The 20,989-nt window shown below is 38.0% G+C and overlaps 1 protein-coding gene across 4 annotated transcripts in view; it reads left to right on the top strand.

The window, feature by feature from the left end:
* Positions 1-15,231, top strand: part of LOC129443263 (protein strawberry notch homolog 2) — a 29,937-nt gene extending 14,706 nt beyond the window's left edge. For all 4 annotated transcript variants that reach the window (XM_055203745.2, XM_055203743.2, XM_055203744.2 and 1 more), the window contains 14 exons: positions 518-639; positions 2,158-2,289; positions 2,482-2,617; positions 3,942-4,054; positions 4,630-4,701; positions 4,786-4,894; positions 5,482-5,553; positions 8,825-8,968; positions 9,098-9,192; positions 9,352-9,444; positions 9,578-9,709; positions 11,518-11,594; positions 11,791-11,981; positions 12,126-15,231. In XM_055203745.2, the coding sequence (XP_055059720.2) occupies positions 518-639; positions 2,158-2,289; positions 2,482-2,617; positions 3,942-4,054; positions 4,630-4,701; positions 4,786-4,894; positions 5,482-5,553; positions 8,825-8,968; positions 9,098-9,192; positions 9,352-9,444; positions 9,578-9,709; positions 11,518-11,594; positions 11,791-11,981; positions 12,126-13,381 (2,744 nt within the window). In that variant the 3' untranslated portion in view covers positions 13,382-15,231. The remainder of the gene's footprint in view (positions 1-517; positions 640-2,157; positions 2,290-2,481; positions 2,618-3,941; positions 4,055-4,629; positions 4,702-4,785; positions 4,895-5,481; positions 5,554-8,824; positions 8,969-9,097; positions 9,193-9,351; positions 9,445-9,577; positions 9,710-11,517; positions 11,595-11,790; positions 11,982-12,125) is intronic.
* Positions 15,232-20,989: the final 5,758 nt, after the last annotated feature.

Genomic DNA, 20,989 nt, shown 5'->3' with positions numbered 1-20,989 from the left:
TCATTAAACATTTACTATGGCAAAGGCATGAAATCTGATTGGTTAGTCTTGTAAAATTAGCCCACGTTCAGATTATTCACATTTTACAAACAGCTGATAAGTTTTGTCTTAAACAATTTACATAATTTACATCGAGTCCCCCTCCTGCACATTTCCGCCACTAATCCAGTACTGCATAACTGTTTTCTGTATCGCCCATCACTGCGTGAAATCTGCTGCCATTTCTGCTGATTTCAGATCGGCCATCACTGCGTACGTCACTTCAGAGAAGCGAATGCAAATGGGAAAATGGTCCTGGGGAATATTTAGCTGTCTGGAAATCACCCCAGTACTCATTCCTGTAAATTAATACCTGAACTAAGCAGTGATTTAATAAGCAGTTAGTCCACATACATACAGCTCATGCTTATTAAATCACAGACTAGACATCTAAACTTCACAGGGCTTATTAAAACCTCTTCCAGATCATATCTGATCAAGTATATGTGTGTCTCTGTGTGTGTGTGTGTGTGTTCAGCTAAACTAGAAGAACTGAAGCAGAGGCTGCTGGGTAAAATATCTGAGCTGGGTAAAGAGCTGCCACTCAACACACTTGATGAACTGATTGACAGGTTTGGAGGACCAGAGAGAGTTTCTGAGGTGAGGAATTGCTGAATGTCTGCCATTAAATTACAGTTTTATAATGTCCTTCACTGGCTTATAACAGCTGTAAGGGTGAGCGGGGCACAAACTAACACGGGGTTAATCGTAACACAGCTACTTTACATATTTCTACAGGGCCGATCAATCTGTGCTTTCTGTGCCTTTTCTATTACTGTCAGAAGATCTTCTGTGAATTTGTGAAAAGTTTTGTGTTTTGTTAAGATATTGAACAGAGAGTGTTTTGGAGGCATGAAAGTAAACTTATTCATCTTATAATATCATCGTTTTTTTTCTGAGTTGGGTGTCTAAGTCACCAAATCCAACTTTATTATTTTAATCACTGTCTTGTTACCTAAAACATAACAGCATTATGAAACATGTCAGCAACTCCTAGTAACTGATAGCTGGAATTTAAAACATTTTTACATAGTGGGGTTAGTTGTCACACATTAAGTCTCAGGTATACAATGATAATGAAACGAAAACAATGTAAATACAATTCATCAAAATGATAACTGTTAATATAATATAAGGGGAAATAACTCACAATTAGGATTTTTTGTCTTAAATCTATTTCTATGCATTGCTGCATAATACAAGGATTGTTAGATGAAGGATGAATGTGTGGATATCTATCTATTATAGACAGATATATAAACAATATCCACCTTTAGTATATAGACAGAATTTGATTGAATTATTTGTGTTTAAAGTAAAATTTCTAGCAGGTGTTACAATAAACCCTCTGTTTGTTACAATGAAGCCCACCTATAGGGTAAGGTTTGCACTCCTGTCACTTTCGGTGTAATTGTACGACGATAACGGTAGTTCCCACAAACAATCTTTAAGTGTTCATTTATAGCAGACATGTGTGTGTTGATTGTGTAAAACAATGATTCATCTAACTTAAATATGTTTTGAATGATAGAGCCAAAGTCAAAAAGCATTCGTTTGTGCCCGCTCTCTCCTATATTAAATTTGCTTGCATTGGCTTTCTTTGTGTCACATCAAGCAGAAGACAAAACAATGGCACTGATATATGTTAAGATACGTCAGTGCAAAGTGTTTTAAAATGAAAGTAGCTCAAACATGCATTTTAGTCTGGGACTAGGATAAGCCCTTTCAGGAAACCTCCCCTTAAAGCATCACATTATAATTAGCTTGTTTGATATTCACATTAAATAATCAGGCTGTGATCTGATTGGCCGTAAATCAGGGTTTAATCTGTCCACTAGGGAGGCATTTTATGTTGACATATGCACATCTGTGCTAAGGTTTGTGAGGTTCATGCAGTCCTTCGTGGACAGATTGTAGAAAGTTTAATCTGATCACATTTATTAGCCACAGGGACAAAATCAACTGTGATTGTGTTTTTTTCTGGCCAGAATAGACTTCAATAGACAGGAATGGCAATAAAAAGATCTTACTACTGCTCATTTTATCAAATTTGCAGGTCATTTGCTGTTAGCGTGCACAACTAGAATGTAAAACAAGTACATATGTGTTTGTGTGTAGATGACCGGGCGTAAGGGCCGTGTTGTGCGGCGTCCTGACGGTAGCGTGCGATACGAGACCAGAGCCGAACAAGGCCTGACCATCGACAATGTCAACATCAGAGAGAAAGAGAGATTCATGACAGGAGAGAAGGTGATTATCTCTGATGAACCTGCACAACACAAAGAAAAGAAACTGATATTTTAAACTTAATTTAATCTCAAAGCACATGTAGTAAATGATGTAGTTTTTTGTGTTCCTTGTTGCCCAGTTCTGGAAAATTCCCTGAACACATAAAACAGCGTTCAGATATGTGATGACTGATGTTTTCTCTCTTTCTTTCAGCTTATAGCCATCATCTCTGAGGCTGCCAGCTCGGGCATCTCTCTACAGGCAGATAAACGTGTGCAGAACCGCAGGAGACGAGTTCACATGACACTAGAGCTGCCGTGGAGCGCCGACCGGGCCATACAGCAGTTCGGTGAGCGTTGCTTTCTTTCTCCCTGTTTGTGAAGAGAATTTGTCGGTCATTAGTGAGTACATTTACATGCACAGAATAAGCGGATAACTATCAAAAATCTGCTTATTATAGAAAACTCTTTTCATGCATTTACATGCAAATCAATAAACCGGCTATGCAGACAACTGCGTTTACATGGTACTTGGTAGGGATGCACCGATATGGAAATTTTGGCCGATACCGATAACTCTATATATTTGGGGGCCGATAACCGATATATATATATAGGCCGATAAATATTCATATTATTTTCACAATGAAAACCTCACAGACCGCGGACATCTTGTCTTTGCGCTAGACTAGCATACTCTTCTTAAGCCCGCAACATGTGTCATCTTCGTGCTATGTCACAGAAAACACCAATCAAAACTCCACATGGTCAGCAATGAGCAAGTGAAGTGGTTCAACAAACCAAAATAATCCATCATTTATCGGCTTTCATTTATCGGCCTAATTTTGCTATCAGACCGATAACCAATAATATTAAAAATAAGCAGTTATCGTCCGATAGCGATATGTCGGCCGATATATCGTGCATCCCTAGTACTTGGAGATTTCTCATGTTTCTCGCAGGAAGTGACGTCATCGCCTATAGTACATAATAGTCGATCAAAAAGCCAATGACATATGTCTTAAGCTATATTGTTTTATCTCTTTTCGTGTCTCCAGAACCTGTAAATGAAGAGTTTCGTTGCAAAACGAGATAAATCCATTTTTTAACATTTTTGTCAAAACATGTTTATTATTATGTTATCATGTTATTATTTTGTTTTATGGTGCTACTTAGCTGTATTTTTTAAGTTATGAAGGTTTAAATCAAAACAAACCAACTGCAGTTGCATTGAAATTAATTGGAATGCACAACCAAAAAACGAGATTTCTGAACAATTAAAAAAACGGTGGTTATCTCGTTTTGCAACGAAACTCTTCAAATATAACATCAGTTTTTATTTTCGCAGTTTTTCTTCCAACTGCTTTAGTCAAGCGGAGACTTTTATGCGTTACTTTGCGCTTACTTTTGCATCTGACGTTTATCTTTTACACGACATGCGCACGTGGACAAAACCGTGAGAAAGCCGGTTAAGGTGTTTACATGCCACATGAAATCGGGGTAATGAGCAAAAAACTACCTGTGCCAATCGTTTTTTGCTTACGCCGTTTATGGGCTTTCCCCGATTAAAGGAAACCATTTTACGCGTTTACATGTTATCAGTTTATTAAGCATAATCGGCGTAAGACTGTGCATGTAAACGCACTCAATGTTGTGTGTGTGTTTGTGTATCAGGTCGGACACATCGCTCTAATCAGGTTACTGCTCCGGAGTATATCTTCCTCATCTCAGAGCTTGCGGGAGAGAGACGCTTCGCTTCTATTGTTGCCAAGAGGCTGGAGAGTCTGGTAAGATCTCTCACATACGTTCAGCAGCTCATCTACACTGGGTCTCATTCATTCAGCATGCGTACTCACGAAGTTGTATGTGAAATGTGTGTATGGACGTTTTCAAGAACAAACTTTGGGGGGGGGGGAGGCAAACTGGAACTCTTTACCCACTGAGCTAAAACTAGAAACTAACAGTAAAGCTTTTAACAAAGGTCACAATGGGTAAAGTCTAAACAACAGTGCTCACATGAATAGTCCTTAACTGGTTGATTACTTGCTCATATTATCTTTGCTCTGTATCTTATTTATGTTCCTTACATTGGAAATTGCTTGCATTTCTTTGATTTCTTTTCCTGTGATTTGTTGTTGCTTTTTTCCATCTTTGTCTCCTTTTTTGATATTTTAATTGTTTTATTTTTTTAAAAGTCGTCTTTAGTTTGATCAGATTTATAAGGTACAAAATTGGCCTAAAGAAGAACATAACGTAACATAATGTGCAGACAGAGCAGTGGACCTGATCTAGAGACACCAGTGTGCTGTTTGTTAAAATGTGACAGTGTTAAGTTTGAAGTGTTGTGTGTTTTGTCCTGTAGGGAGCGTTGACTCACGGTGATCGGCGAGCCACTGAGTCCAGAGATCTGAGCCAGTATAACTTTGAGAACAAAGTAAGAAGATATTTCTCTCTTATTAATGCTCATTATTTAATGAACTTTCTCTTTATTGATGAAGCGTCTGTCATTCTGTCTCAGTACGGCACCAAAGCGCTGGATAAGATCACTAAAGCCATCCTGGGACACATTGACAATAAAGTCCCTCCACCCAAGGGTTATCCAGGAGGAGATCTCATGTTCTTCAGAGGTAACGTCTCCATGTTGACCTCATACTAACACAACTAATCTGTAGTATTCAATCATGTATTCTCTAGATCATGTTGATTTTACAGTAGTGCATTAGTGATTAACTTGATTTAGGACCCAATATTTGTACCATTGTTACTTTCTTGGTATTTTTATTTTCCTTTTCTATTTTTTTTAATTGCTCAAAAACTACTTTATGTAGATTGTTTTATAAATCAATGTTTAATAATGTTCACAGTGCAGGGGAGTTTATTTTAGGGATGCACCGAAATTTCTGCCAAAAACGTCATTATTGGTTTTCGTCCCCTTCTCAGATTTCAATCTCACTATCAATGATGGCTGTGTGCAAACACTTCAATTTCTGTGTGATGCTCTGTTGCCTGTGATTGTTGCATAGCACACATATATACAAAACTTTTTTATGAAGTAATTTTTAGGATTTGTTTTTCGGCCAGTGCATCCAGAATTTTTGTGCATCACTAGTTTTTCTTAAGTGATTTTCAGAAGTTCAAACCTTATATAATAAAAAAATATTGTACAAATATTGTAATTGAAAATCTATTGTGTGTGTGTGTGTGTGTGTGTTAGATGTGAAGAAAGGTATGATTGATGTTGGGATCTTCTGTAAGGAACCTCGTCTCAGTCTGAACACAGAAAAAGGTAAAAGTCTCAGAGCCAATCACAGTTTTCAGTCTTGAATTAGATTTGACACATTTATAAGTTTGTTGTCTTGATTTTTATTTCTTGTGTTTTATGATTGTGGGAAGTTCAGTTTGTTTATAACTTTGAGCTCTGTGTTGAAATGTGTTTGCTAAACATCAGTTTCTGGAGAAAATTAAGTATGAAAATCAGGCCCAGCTGCAGGATGAAATGACTGAGGGGGCATGTGAAATTGTTGAGGGGGCTTAACTTTATACCATCAATGATACACTGAGATCTCGCTTTGAAAGACATATTTTTAAATGCAGCTGTCCATAAAACACTCCATATGCAACTGCACAGCACAGGTAACCAGAAATTCACTAATGATGATAGATCATGAGATATTATTTGATAGACTAGTAAGTGTGGATTAAGGATGTTTAAAATCTCTAGCCTGTGGTCAGGACTGGACATGAATGGATTAAATCAGCAGATTTGCAAAGGTTTATTTATCTCCACATATAAATAAAAATTAGCAGGGTAACTGTGCAGTATACAACATTATATAGCCTGTCTTATGTGATTTCCATATTATAGACGAGAGTAGGCTATTCAACGGCAATAAATGTCTGCAATAAATATCCTAACTACATTACTTCTCAAAACTTTGAAAAAAAAAACTATTTTCAAAGGAACTGTATTCTTACAGTTAATCAAAGATGCACACATTAGTCCGCATATGATTTGAAAATTAGACGAGAGAATTTATATAACGGCAACGGACATCTCATATTAGGGCTGCAACTAACGATTATTTTAATAATCGATTAATCTGTCGATTATTTTTTCGATTAATCGATGAATCGGATAAAAAACAAAAAAACAAGAAAAGCATTCATTTCCAACCCCTTATTCAAAACAGAACAAAAATCTTTAGAAATTACACAAACATGTTGCTCCTTGAACATACCTGAGCTGTTACAATAATAATAAAATAAATAAAAAATGGACTAACACACAAAAAATACACATGTATGCTTTACATCTGCCAAATATATAGACTTTTTTATGATGCATTTCCCATCAAGAAGCCTCTCTTGATGGGATCAAAAAGATAGTAAATGAGTACACTAGAAATAAAGGTACAAAAGTTGTCACTGGACAGTACTCTTTCAAAAAGGTACACCTTTGTACCCAAAAAGTGCATATTAGTACTTCAAAAGTACATATTGGCAGTTCAAAGATACATATTTGTACCTAAATGGTACATATTAGGACTTTTTATAAAGGGTACTGCTCCAGTGACAGCTTTGTACCTTTATATTTGACTTCATGTGTTTTCTCTGGTCAGATAGCTATCTCATTTGTTAAAACTGTTCTATTTACATTTGGCCACATACATGCGTCTTGTCAAAACGGAAAATGCTTCTTCTACTCCCGCGCAAAATGCAAATACACCATTCATTACTTCGCCTTAAAAAATGTAAGACGATGTTTATGCAACAAAAGGCGGCACTTACTGTATGTTGGGCCGGGCACGCGCGTCTCCTTGCTTGGCAGTCGGCATGAGCTTGAGCGCGCAGGAAAGGGCAGCAGGAGAGTGATGGCGCGATGATTTTACGTAAAGGTCCATGACGGGGAAAAGCGTTCATACAACTCCCTCTCAAAGTTTTATTTCATTGTTTAATATCAGTGGAGTTTGTCATTGGAGTTTTTTATTCGTTCTAGAAACTTTTTTTACCCGCTGTCGTCGCTCCATAAAGCATAAGCGTGTCGTCTTTGTTTGTTTACCTCTTTGCCGGCTAACTTCCAGGTGACGCGCTTACGTTTGGGATGAGTAAAACACTGACATGTGGTTTTCCTCTACCTTTGCTGGTTTTTTCATCTTTTCCCCGCCGCCCTGTCTTTTCTCCGCCCTGTCTATGAGCCGCCGAACTCTGCAAGCAACAGTGCGCGAGAGAGACCGACGCTGCGTCCCAAACAGCATACTTCCATACTATATAGTAGGCGAAAAGCACTACTTCTCATACTCTTTGCCTACTATATAGTATAGAAATAGGCTGTTTGGGACGCAGCACGAGTGTGTTCACTCCGCTCCGCGCTTAACTGAAGGGTTTATTTTTTTCTTTTTTTAAATTAAACGTCTCTGCGTCACGCGACACGACGAATCGATAATGAAATTCGTTGCCAACACTTTTAGTAATCGATTTTTATCGATTTAATCGATTCGTTGTTGCAGCCCTATCTCATATGGCAATAAATATCCACATAGGCTATAACTTAACATAACAGCATAATGAAATGAATAAACAGAGAAGAAAGCAGGATTGACATGTAAATTGTATTATTATTACCGGAAAAACAGCAATATTGCTGAAATAAACTCTGAGGTAAGCTAAATGCGCCAAACACGCTGTTAACCGCAAGTTTAAATTGGCTAGCAATAAACGTGGATAAAACATTATTATCTCTTAAAACTTTATATGACAAAAATGTAATTTAAAGGAAATGTATTCTTACAGTTATTCAAAGATGCACAAATTATTCCATATATTAATTCCTGTTAAAGAGCACGTTCATCTCTGGCCTCGCTCGCTCTGTTATGTAATAGCTGCTTGACAGGTGCGCATCCTTGTCTTTCAAACAGGTATCATTATAACAATAGAGTAAACTTTACAGTTACTTCCACTGTGTTTGTCTGATATGAATAACGTCGGCAAATTATTATTATTTAAAAATACATTTTATTTATTATTTGCAAATTATCATCTTATTTAGATTTTTATTGCTGCTTCCACAGACATCAGGGTGTATTTTACACTATAGGCTATAGTTTTACCAGTGCTTATGTGTATTTAAATGTCTGAAATCTAAAATAAACATTATGAGGTTGAAAACACTGCATAGCGTTGCTATATGACAGCGCTGAGCTCATCCGTCTGGTTCAGCGTCAACCAACGCGAAAGAGGTTTGAATCTGGCAGTAATGTCACGTCACTGAACATTCTAAATGCAATATGGGGATAAGGTTAAATTATTATTTAACTCAAAAGGATGAACATTTTATTTGTAACCATGAATACAAAAATAAAACAGAGGGGGCACAAATCAGATCTGAGGGGGCCCCCTTTTGCCCCCTCATGGCGCCGGGCCTGTGGAAAATTATTGTTATTTTGCCAGCCCTACTGTCACACTATGTTAACAATTTTATGAGATGTGGTTGTGTTAGTTTGATTAATTGAAATGAAATGCTTGTGTATTGTTTTATTGATTGAGTTCTTCTGTCACAGACTGCACCATCACCAAATTTATGAACCGGATTTTGGGTTTGGAGGTCCATAAGCAAAACTTTCTGTTTCAATACTTCTCTGACAACTTTGACTATCTCATCAACAAGGACAAAAAAGAGGGAAAATATGACATGGGAATACTGGGTAAGGACCTGAGCGAGTGCTGTAATTATTTATGTGTGTTGTCAATGTGTTATCATTATGTATATGATGTGTTGTCATAGCAGAAATGAAAGTGTGTGTATGTGAGACTGAGATGTTTTGTGTGATCAGATCTCGCTCCTGGTAATGATGAGATTCACGAGGAAACCCAAGAGAAGTTTCTGACCCCGGGTAACCCTCAGGAGGGTCAGGTGATCCTATATAAGGTACATCACTGGTCATTTATTTCTGGTCTATCACTAATGCTAGCTCATTTTTTATTACTGCTGTTTGAGGTGATTGTAATGTTATCAAAACACAAACGCTGGTCTGGGAATGAAATGGTTTGAGTTTTTCTTTGTGAAACGTCTTGATGTTGTTTATAGATCAGTGTGGATCGGGGAATGCCCTGGGATGAGGCCTGCAGTAAAGCTGAGAAACTGGCTGGAGATTATGAAGGGTTTTATCTTTCAAATAAGGTACGTGACACACATCTGACAGGATATACCTGCTTTTATGTTTAGTGTGTGAAAGGCAGGAGGTTAAAATGGCCTGTCACCATCACTCCTGTTTATTTTAATACTCTTAATGTATGTATGTGTCTGTCTTTAGTTACGTGGGAGCCAGCCGTGTGTCCTGCTTGCCGAACAGGGTCGTGGACGAAACCTCATCCTATATAAACCCAACATCGGTAAACAGGCCCATCCTGAGAATCTAGACAACCTCCTCCTGAGATACTACAAGGTAAGATGACAGACAGACAATCTGATGCAAAATACAACACATATTAAATCATTATTCTTTATTATCATGAAAATACCTGAAACAATTTGAAGAACAGCGATATAAATATTCCTGTAGACATTTCCTGGAATAACATTTGTAATACTACTTCTTCTGTGGCACAAAGGGTGTTTCTGCACGAGAGCGCCCCCTGGCTTTTGGATGTGGCGGCATTTCACCATAATTCATTCAAATTCATTCATTGAGAAAAAACGCATTTCCACGATAAATCGTTACAGCCCTAGTTCAATCTGACTAAAAAAGCACTGCTGAGCTCAGCAACAAAAAAAAACATCCTGTACGTCTATATAAGATAAGATAAGATAATAATGGTGGATAATGGCATTATCCTCTCCATGATAAAGAAAAACTCGTGTGAACGAGAAGCGATTTCCCTGTGATTTCGGGAATTTGTCAATGATTTTTCAAAACCTGACAGCGAGTCAAAATCAGGGCTAAAATCATGCAGTTTGAATTTGACATAATTATACACAATTTGTACAAGAACTGTACACATACATGTATGATGTGTGTATGTTTAAATGTCATTTTCATCTATTTTTGTTAGTTTGATAGATCTGATCTTCAGTGAAGTATTTTGTTAACACTGTTGTATAATGGCGCTTTTCCATTACATAGTACCCCACGGTTTGGTTTAGTTTGGGTCGGGTCTGCTTACTTTTGGGGGCTTTTTCACTGGGTGCAGTACGTAGTACCCGATACTTTTTTAGGGTGTTTTCACATATAGTTCATTTTAAAAGAACCAAACCCAGTTCACTTAAAGTGAACCAGGAAAGGAACTAGCTGAATGTGACCTCAGTCCTTTTGGTGTTCACAATATAGTGGACTCAAAAGAGGACCCAGTTCTCTTTTTGGTCCTCTTCAGAACTAAAGTGATCTCAGACCTTTTCTTGTTCACATCACAACTTCAAAAGAACTCAGATCCCAGCTTTCTGTGCAGCAGTTTATTTTGATACAATGTCCAAACAACATGCAAAGCGGACCGGGACCTCATTGATTTCACATATCAAAAAGAAATCGAACCACAAAAGAACCCAAAAGCGAACCGTACTCAGACCACCTCCTGACGTGGTCTGAGTTCGGTTCACTTCTGGGTCCTTTTAAGGGGGTCTGAGATCACTTGGTTTGTTCACATATACACCCTGAACTGATCTGAGAGCGTTTGGAGGGCTCAAACGAACTAGGTGTGAAAACACCCTTAGTTCCACCTCGTTTGGGGTTCCAAGCGACCTGAGCTGATACCAAACGTGATGTGAAAACAGCGTAGATCACTGATTGGTCTGAGAGAATCGTCATCAGCGTCATCTCTATAATGTAAAAGATTAGCTTTAGCTTACTGCTAGCTTGCGCTGTCTCGAGCAAACATGTTGTTATCTGTGCTCTGCTATAAGTTCCCAAACTCCTTTTTAGTGATAAAAACATCCACAGGTTGAGAATCAGGGACACCATAACAGTTTTTCCAGACTTGCAGCTTGTGGTGGAACATTTGCGACGAGCACGTCAGCATTATATATGCTTAAATGCAACTTCAATGAGGCTCAGCGGGGCGCCATCGCTAACCTAGCCAAAGTGAGGTGAGCTGACCCGACCCAAACTAAACTAAACCGTGGGGTACTATGCAATGGAAAAGCGCCATAAGATGCTGTCGATGTGTAGTTGTACTCAGTTATTGTGCAGTGACATCTAGTGGCTGATGGGAAATGTGTCAGTAATACAGATGTTGTGCTGTTTCTCTCTCTGTCCTAAAGGTGACGCCTGATGAAGCCAAACATTATTGGGAGAGTCAGTTTGTCTTTTCGTTCACTAACTGCAGCCACGCCAACTGGTGAGATCTGTGTGTGTTTGTGTGTGTTTGTGTGTGTGTGTGTGTGTGTGTGTGTATAAATATGTCCTCAGAAATAAATGTTTTCATTGCATACATTGCAGTACAAACCCTCTCTACAGCTAGTTGTGTTCAGAGGTTTTTTGTAGAAATGTATGTGTCCGACTGATGCATTGAATGATTTGTGTGTTTATTGTAGGAAGGGTAAGTGTAAACAGATCGAGCAGGGTCAGGAGTGTTTCTTGGGGATGCGTCTCAGACAGTATCACATGTTGTGTGGCGCCCTGCTGAGGGTTTGGAAGCGAGTTTCTGACATCGTCTCTGACGTCACCAACTCCAGCATCCTGCAGATTGTACGACTCAAAACGAAACAGAACAGCAAACAAGTCGGTAGGTTTCAGAGATTAATGCTGATATCTAGAGAGCACATGGTCAAGATAAAATACTGATGTATGATCTTCCATTTCTTACATTTTGTGTTAAAATCAAACATATGTGTTATACCCAACACTAAGAGTCTTGTGTCTCTCTTAGGTATAAAGATCCCAGAGAACTGTGTGTCCCGCGTGCGTGCCGAGCTCTCTCGGATGGACGAGGAAGTAAAGAAAGCGCGCAGGGAGAGAGAACGGTTAGCTAATGAGGTGCGTCTTCGGCAGCAGATGATCAACGCCCGAAAACTATACGCCAACCCGTCCCAGTCCCTTTCAAAACAACTTCTTTACACACAATCACGCCTGCCACCGATACAGCTGCCAAAGAACGAGTCCATCAGTGAGGTCTTGGATCTGACCATCAGCCCGTGCCCGTCCCCAGACATTAAAACCCCCAGGTCAGACGCAGGGATCAGCCTGAACGGCGTGTGCCTGAACGGAGGGATCGCGGGCGGGAAAGGACGTCCTTCTGTAGTTGCTCCGGAGACTTTTGACCTGGAAGAACTCATTTCTCTAGAGAGGCACAGGCCAGCGGCAGTGAACCCAAACATGCGGATATCATCGTCGTCTCACGGTGCACTCGGTGTGTTGAGACAGCCGCCGGCGCAGCAGCAGCAGCACGTTCAGACGCTAAAGCAGAGTCATTCTGCGCTAGGTGTGTTGACCCAACAGCATTCGCAGCAGAGCGTTCAGGGCTCGACAAGTTACGGCGCGCTTCTGTCGCAGCGACACGGAGGGCAGGAGATGTCGCTAATGATGCAACGTCTCGCACAGATTCGGCAGCGATCCGGTGCGCCGTCACAATCTACACGCCTACAGCAGAATACTACACACGCTAACATGCTGACAAACACCTCACACACACTTGGCACACACGCGCTGGGGTTAAAACGACCGATGCAGTCGCACAGGAGCGAACAACACGCGCAGCTTCCTTCAGGCAGATCTCTGCAGCCGCAACTCTCGCAGTCGCACGCGGTCAACAGTCAGTCTGCTCCTGAAAGAGGAGCCAATCAGAACAATGGCTTCGATTTTGACTCTTTGGACTTCGGTTGCCCTTCGCCGCAGTACCCGTTTGCCTCGCAAGCCCCGTCGTCGTCCTCCACCCCTCCTCTGCCTTTTTCTTCCTCCCTTTTCACTTCTGTTCCTCTAAACTCCTCGATGTCAGACTCTAGCTCCTCCTCCTCGCACTTCACACCGTCTTCATCCGAACAGTCGCATCTTATGTTGCCCAACGGCCACTGCAGTATGGACGCCCTGGACGCGCGCGAGACGCTGGATCACATGATCCACGGAGGCCCCTCGGATCACCGTCAGTCCGTCATTCAGTTCAGATCGGTGGACTGGGACGCCACCTAGAGGTTTAATTTCTGGCATTCAGACGTTCTTCATCATCATCATCATGTGTTATTTGGGTTTATGAGGGTCTGTTTGGTTATTTCATGTCATTCTCAGTCCATAAGCTAGCTCTGGGAAAGTTTTGGTTTGCAGACGTTCAGTAAAGACAGCTGTGTGTCTTATTTAAAGCGATAGGACTGTTTCACAGCGGAAAGAAAGGTAAAGTAAATGTTTATTTATTCGGATGTCTCCACACACACGTCGTGATGTTTCCTGTTGTTTCCTATCAGAGGAGGTTCGTCTGCCTCTTCTGTTCATCAGTGCCTTGATCTTTTGTGTATGTGTGTGTATTTCTCTAAACAGAGTAGTGCTATATTATTTATTTTCATGTACTGACTGTATGATTTCATAACTGCTGTCTAAACCCTGTGAATATTTCTCCTCATCTTCTGCATTTCAATAATCTGAACACAAAGACGGATCTTTCACGATATATATATATATCGGCTGCAAACGTGTCGTCGGTACACCTGTGTGCTTTCGGCTCGGCTCTGTGTAATTTCTCAGGTATGGTATAGACTCATCACTGTCCAGACTAATGGTTATTTTATAAAATATTATACTGAGGATGGATCTTGGGGAATTGGAAGCCAAATTATTTATTATGAGATCTTAAGAAATTGTGAAGAGACTTCTCTGAACCACTGGACCTCCACGTCTTTCTGCAGTGAGACTTAGCAATAAAAACCAAATGAATTATATTCATATATACAGTATGAGCGTATATATATAAATATAAATATATATGAATAAAATGCTGCCCCATGAACAACTTGAGGCTCACAGATCATGAGGTTCAAGCGATTATCTTTATATCTGTCGACAGTAATATTTTTGTGTTTTAAGAATCTTATATTTGTTAAGATAACCCGGGAAAAATGTGTTTATTTGTTTGTTTGTTTGTAAGAGATCACCTGTATGAGGTCAATGTTTGTTTTTCTTTTGGTCTTGTATTCTCATGTAGTTGGAATGAAAGCAGATGTGTTGATGTCTTTGATATTGCTGTATTATTATTATTATTATTGTTGCTATTTATATCCGAGGGACATTTTTAGTAGAGGTAGAATTGGTTATAATCACGTGTAGAAGTTCAAACACTTTTAGTCTCGTCAGGGCTTCATTTTTGTTTTCCTGCTCCCAAAAATCCAGAAGGAGAGGCTGTGAGTAAAATGACTGCGCTGCTGTCTAACTCCGATCTTTCATTTCTCTCGACTTTTAATTCCCATCACACCAAAGGTTTTCTGTGCAGTCTTCACATGCTCGCGTTTAATCTCAGGAATAGAGAGACGTGTGATATTGACTACTGTATTTTACAAGGCCTGACTATCGTATTCTAGACTAAATGCAGATTTAAGTATTACCAGAAGATCTCCTGTTTTTAACCATACGATCAGTTTGAGATTTAGGCCAATATCACATGAAGGAAACATCGCTTCAGATCTCTCACTGGCCAGATTCACGTTTCTGAGTTTCTGTTGGTGTTAAGAAATGAAATGACAAGTAAAGACTTTAATAATAACTAACTAAACATTTATTAAACCTGCTACTGATCAGATGTATTATTATTATTGATGTTGATCTTATTATGTTATGTTCTTGTTTCCAGTTAGATTTCTGTTCAGCACTTTTTACTTTCAGCTTCTTTGTTTTATCTCAATATTTATACGTTTAGATGGAGCTGTAAATATTGTAAACAAATGTGCCTTTTGACTCGTTCTGAACGTTTTCTACATTTAACAGAAGGAATATATTGTACTGCAATATCAGTTTTGTTAACAAACAATAAAATTTTAAGAGTTTGTTCAAATGTATCAGTCATTGTGATTTTATTGATTCCTGAAGCTCAGTGGATCTCAAACGCTTTGACTTTGGGGGCTTCATTGTCCTACAACAATAAAAACCCCAAACCTCCGGACATAACTAGAAAGCTGTATAGGCATTAAATTAACAAAATAAAAAAAAATGGTATTGTTTTAATTAGTGAAAACTTGTATCTTGGTATAAGCACCTTTTCTATTATTGCTTCCTTATGAAACATCACTTTTATTGTTTCCTAATCTTTGTAAGTCGCTTTGGATATAAGCATCTGCTAAATGTAAATTAACTAAAAATATCTTGATATGTATTTGTTTCATATATTAATGCTTCATGCTAGGTTCAGGTTGAAAGAAACACAGTTTTGGCTCAAGGATGATGGGTTTGATTTCTAGGGAAGATTCATTACTGATAAATCCTAAAATATGATGAATAATCTGCTGGACGGTGCATTGGGAAAATATTCACAGCGCTTTACTTTTTACACATTTTGGTAGATTACATCTAAAAAAGTCCAAAATGGATTAAATGCATTTTCCTCAAAAATCTACAAACAATACCCCATAATGAAAACACAAAAGTTGTTTTTTGAAATCTTTGCAAATTTATTAAAAAGGAAAAAAAATCACATGTATGTATGTCTATATATGTCTTTATGTAATCTGAATAAATCATACAAGTAAATAAGAAAAAGTAGAAATAGAAATTCTGTGTAAATTTTTCTAAGATGGACTGATGATTTCTACCCAAAAGCACAGAAATTTAAAGGGGACAGAGCAGAGTCGTATAAAAACAGAGTTACGAAACGCTTTGATCTCGCCGCCGCGCGGTCACGTGATTCATGTAACGTTCTACAGTTCCAAACCAAGCAGGGCTGTCAATCTGTTTGCATAGGTTTTCAGCTATTTTGGGTAAATATTAGCTTGTAATGGGAATTGATCACTATATTTACTATGTTTATAACGTTTTTTTTACTAGGGAGTGATGGAAATACAGTAAATCAGTTAATAAAGATAAACAGTGAATGGTGACTCAAAGATAACTGTGGTTATCTATACCAACTACAGCAACACAGTTTATATTTTATTTTTGTAGCAAAATATGGCTATATAAATGGCTATCAATCTGCTAAAAACATAATTCCCACACTTTTACTATATTAAAATCACAAAAAAGATCGCCAACGCGGTTATTTGTAACAGTGAAGTATAACAGAAACACACTAAATTCATATTTAATTGTATTTATAGTACACATTAAATGTTAATATAATCATACATGATTTTCGAGGATACATCACTCGTATTATTAACCAAACACAAAGAAACACATAGCAGCATTGTGAAGCAGTGTGACCTTCTTATATGGCATATACGCACAACCGGCGCAACGTCATAGAATGTTTCTGAACAGGTTCACGCCCACTTTTGGGGGAAATCACATTAGACGTTCCATTGACTTCCATTCAAAATAGCGGAACAAAGCAACCTTCGTACACAGCCGGCAGGCGTAAATAACTTATGAAATCACTCAGATTAAACATGTTGAGTAATTATCTGTCCACCCTGCCTGCCATAGAGCGCGAAATATACATTAACACATTTAATTTGGTCAATATAAAAACATGTCTCTTTCATTCTCCCAGCATCAAATTTGTGTAACAACGCTCCCTATTGGCCAGAGGTGTCTTACCCGGACATTAAACTCGTACCTCATCGAGTCAACAGGGAAGCAAGTGAATGATTTTACTTCGTATTTGAAAGTTACTTCGTATTTATTTATTATGTCTTTATATTTAGAGTCATGAGTGCACTTTTCCGTCGAGTCATACAACTTACTGGCTTAGCGATATTTCCAGCAATCACTGGATGGCGTTGTTACACAAATTTGACGCTGTGAGAATGAAAGGGACATGTTTTTATATTGACCAAATTAAATGTGTTAATGTATCTTTCGGTCTCTATGGCAGGCAGGGTGGACAGATAAATACTCGACATGTTTAATCTGAGTGATTTCATAAGTTATTTACGCTTGCCGGCTGTGTAAAAACGTTGCTTTGTTCCGCTATTTTGAATGGAAGTCAATGGAAGCGCTGCTTTTCTATCACCCAAAAAGGGGCGGTGACGAAATTTACAGTCAAGTTCCCGGATGTGCCGGTAGTCCGTATAGCTTGTCGCTGTTGCCCCCTAGTGTTACTCGTAATATATTAAAAAGATAAGTATAAAGTAGATGGCCACCAGTAATAAAATATTAAACCATTAAATCTATATTATTCACACATTATACACAACTCATTAAAATATAAAAATTTTACTAGTTATTATTAACGATAATCATTACCTACAGCAGAGTTCATAAAATATCACTGTTGACTATATTAATGAAATGTCCGAAAATGTAAAGAGAAACTGTAATTTCATCGATTTACCAGCAGGTGCCATTGAAATGAATGGGCTTCAGTGCTGCGTTTGGAACTATGCGTCACTACCGGTCACTAGATGAAACGCTGTTACTTCCGCATTCCATTCTTACAACGAACGTCTATGTGAGTGTCGTAACTCTATTATTATACGACTCTGGGACAGAGAATGAGAAACCATTTTTACCTTGTCTTTGTTGAATAATGGTAGTCTACCCGCATTCACAAACATACAAAAAGTTCTAGACATTCTAAACATCTCAGTCTCATAGAAATTCCTCTTTTAGAAATGTCAGCCAGAAAACAGCCCAATCTGAAAAACTGATGCTTATGACATCACAGGCATCTCCCTGCCCCTCCACTTTAAAATAATTGGCTACATTTTTTGAGTGGCAGCAAAGTCAGCCAATCAGTAATGAGATTGCAAGTTAAGCCAGTAGGGGGAGCCAAATAGGTGCAAAACCACTTGTTTAAAATCCCCAACACTAATAGAGCTATCTGAGAGAGGTTTTTAGGAAGCTTCTAAGGCATTACAGACCCAAACAAAAAAAAATTTGTCTACATGTCACAACACAGAACAAGAATAAATACTCCGTTCAATCATTCTATGTCACCTTTAACATCGTATAAAGTCTTACCCAGTAGACAGTAAAGTGACCTTTATTTCTTCTCTTACAAGTCATCTAGGAATCCCATCTTGCAGTGACAGCTCTCACAGATCATCTCTAGATAAAAACACAGCATTAGAAGTCAACGCAACAAAAACAAGTACAGTTAACTGATTTTACTTCTTACACAAAAACTGTATAACATGCATCATTTAGATGTTTTATTTTTAATTATACCATGGGGCTGTGAATGCTTTATTCTGATTGGTTGAGAAATGATCCAAGGTTCGATGTTTCGATAACTGCACACACCTGGGGCCTCATTTATAAAAGTGCGACGTTCAACATTTCATCTAAGACCATTTCTGAAATGATCGTAAGTGTGATTCAGAGAAAAGACAAACGCACACACAAAAAAAGTGCTTACGCCTCTTTTCCAGATGTGCAGTTTATAAATCCCAAATGATCTTAAAATTGTGCGCAGCTGAATGCTCTTAGAACTCCGCCTTGTAAACGCCCATAATTTAATTCATTAGCATATAAATATTAAATGATCAAAGGCCAAATTCTCTGACTGCTACAATGGCGAGTGGTAAGAAAACATATTTGTTGTCGTTTGCTTAAGTTGTTAATATTTCTCAATTCTAACATGGAAACTTTATTGACATCACTCGAGTTAAGGTGATTATTAGTGGATCTTTCAATTCACGGGTTTCATTTAAATATAGCCTAGTTTTACACGTAATATTTGTGTCTTTAAAGTTTTGTTTCAGTTTTCCATGCCTCCTGTTCGGCGGTGTAAAAAGGAGATATTTTCGACTTTAAAATTCAAAAATCTTATCTTAACTGTCGGAATATATTCCATATGGATTAATTTGGATTTACAGATGTTTAACATTAAAATCGATGCATGGGAATAATTTAAATTAATTATTTTTTAAAACACCCATCACTCTTAAATGTCGTTTTAATCATTTAATTCGATCATTTTTTCTTTCATTCAATAAAGCACGTGTTCCGTTACATTTACATGCGTTAAACACCGCGAAACATTTTTGCTATATTTTTTAAATATTTTTTGAAAAGATGACGAACCAGAAAATCGTTTCCTTAAGCTATAGTTTGGGCGCCACTTTTTTGCATCGGAATAGGCCAACATTTTAAAATAATTCCGTGTTTAAAATATATTCTTAAACCTTGTTAAATTATTTTGGAGTAGTAGGCCTTCTATCTCCACAGTTCATTCTTGTTCATTTTTAGTGTGCATCATTGTTGCACGTTTTTTATTACGTTTCTGTTCTGAATAAACAAACAGCGCAGTTTATGCTTTGTCCTTGTTGCATTAGTTCATTAAGATAATTCTGAATAGATTTCTATTACAGGTGCAGCAGTCTGATCGTGGCCACTTGTAGTCATTTTCGGTGAAGCTCTGCTGTGTAGCCTACTAAAGAGAACTGGACTAGTTGTCTGTCACATAATAACCTGTTACTCTCATTCACTGTGTAAAAGCATGACGGCAAACCTTGGTATGCTGGTAATAATGTATACTGGTTGTGATCCTAAAGCACTACAGTAGGTAATAAATTAGGAACAGATAAATCCTTTAGGTGTAAACGATGCACAAATCCAGCCTTGAGCTCTACATGTTTAAGGAAGAAGTGATCACAAAAATGACGAGAGGAGAAATATAGTTTCTGGTTTCAGTGCGAAGGAATTGCTTTGTGACTGTTTATTGCATAAACTGTAACCACTATTTCACTTACTCTTCATACTGTACAATATTATTTTACCCTCATATAAAAACAGCTTCTTCTAGACATACTGAAATCAATAACTCCGCAATACCGTTAGACTTGGGCTATTTAACAAATCAGTTCTATTTGACAACAGCAAGTGGGCGGGTCCAAGCAGCTAGTGGGCGGGCATTATTCAAATGCACACGTCCACGTCATCAGGTCACGGAAATAACTGTAGAACTACATATCAGGCGTTTACTGTAGTACATTAAAAATGCCTTTGGTTAAAGGGAATATCTTCCTTTAAATTGGACTGTGACCTTTGTAACTCTGCACATCCCTTTTATGCTCAAAACTGCTACATTATACTGTAACTAGAGTTAAAAAGTTGAAATCCATGAAAGGGGCTCTTTAAATAAATTGATTGCAACCACTTACCTTAAAAAAATTGATTAAATTCAATGAATCATTTTTTTCAGTGTACCTTAAAAAATGGAGTAAATTGAATGCATCGTTTTTTCAGTGTTATTTATCACTCTAAATAAAAACATTTTGCAGAGTAATCCCAAGAATAAAACGTCTCAAGATCTGTTCATATTATTTCTCTTCTGTACTTTCATAAGTTTGCTTCACTTAAAGGGAATCCAATTCTGTCAACTTTCTCATCGGATACATACGACCCTTTCTGTAAACTACAAAACATTCACTAAAGGTGAATAAAAAGGTTTTTCACAGTGATGCAATAGAAGAAACTGTTTTGGTTTCTCAAAGAATCATTCAGTCAAAGGTTATTTAAAGAAGCATTTTTATCATCTAAATAAACTTTTTTACATTAAAGGCATAGTTCATCCAAAAAATATAAATTCTGTCATCATTTTCTCATCCTCATTCCCATGAAGTTGATTTAGATGAAAGTTAGACATCAAATCCAGAGATTTACTTCATACAAATGAACAGATATATAAAGACAAAGATTTACAGTCCAATATTT

Source organism: Misgurnus anguillicaudatus, unplaced genomic scaffold (assembly GCF_027580225.2).
Source record: "Misgurnus anguillicaudatus unplaced genomic scaffold, ASM2758022v2 HiC_scaffold_26, whole genome shotgun sequence".
In the NCBI taxonomy this organism is placed as follows: Eukaryota; Metazoa; Chordata; class Actinopteri; order Cypriniformes; family Cobitidae; genus Misgurnus; species Misgurnus anguillicaudatus.
This window is presented reverse-complemented; position numbering and strand designations above follow the sequence as displayed.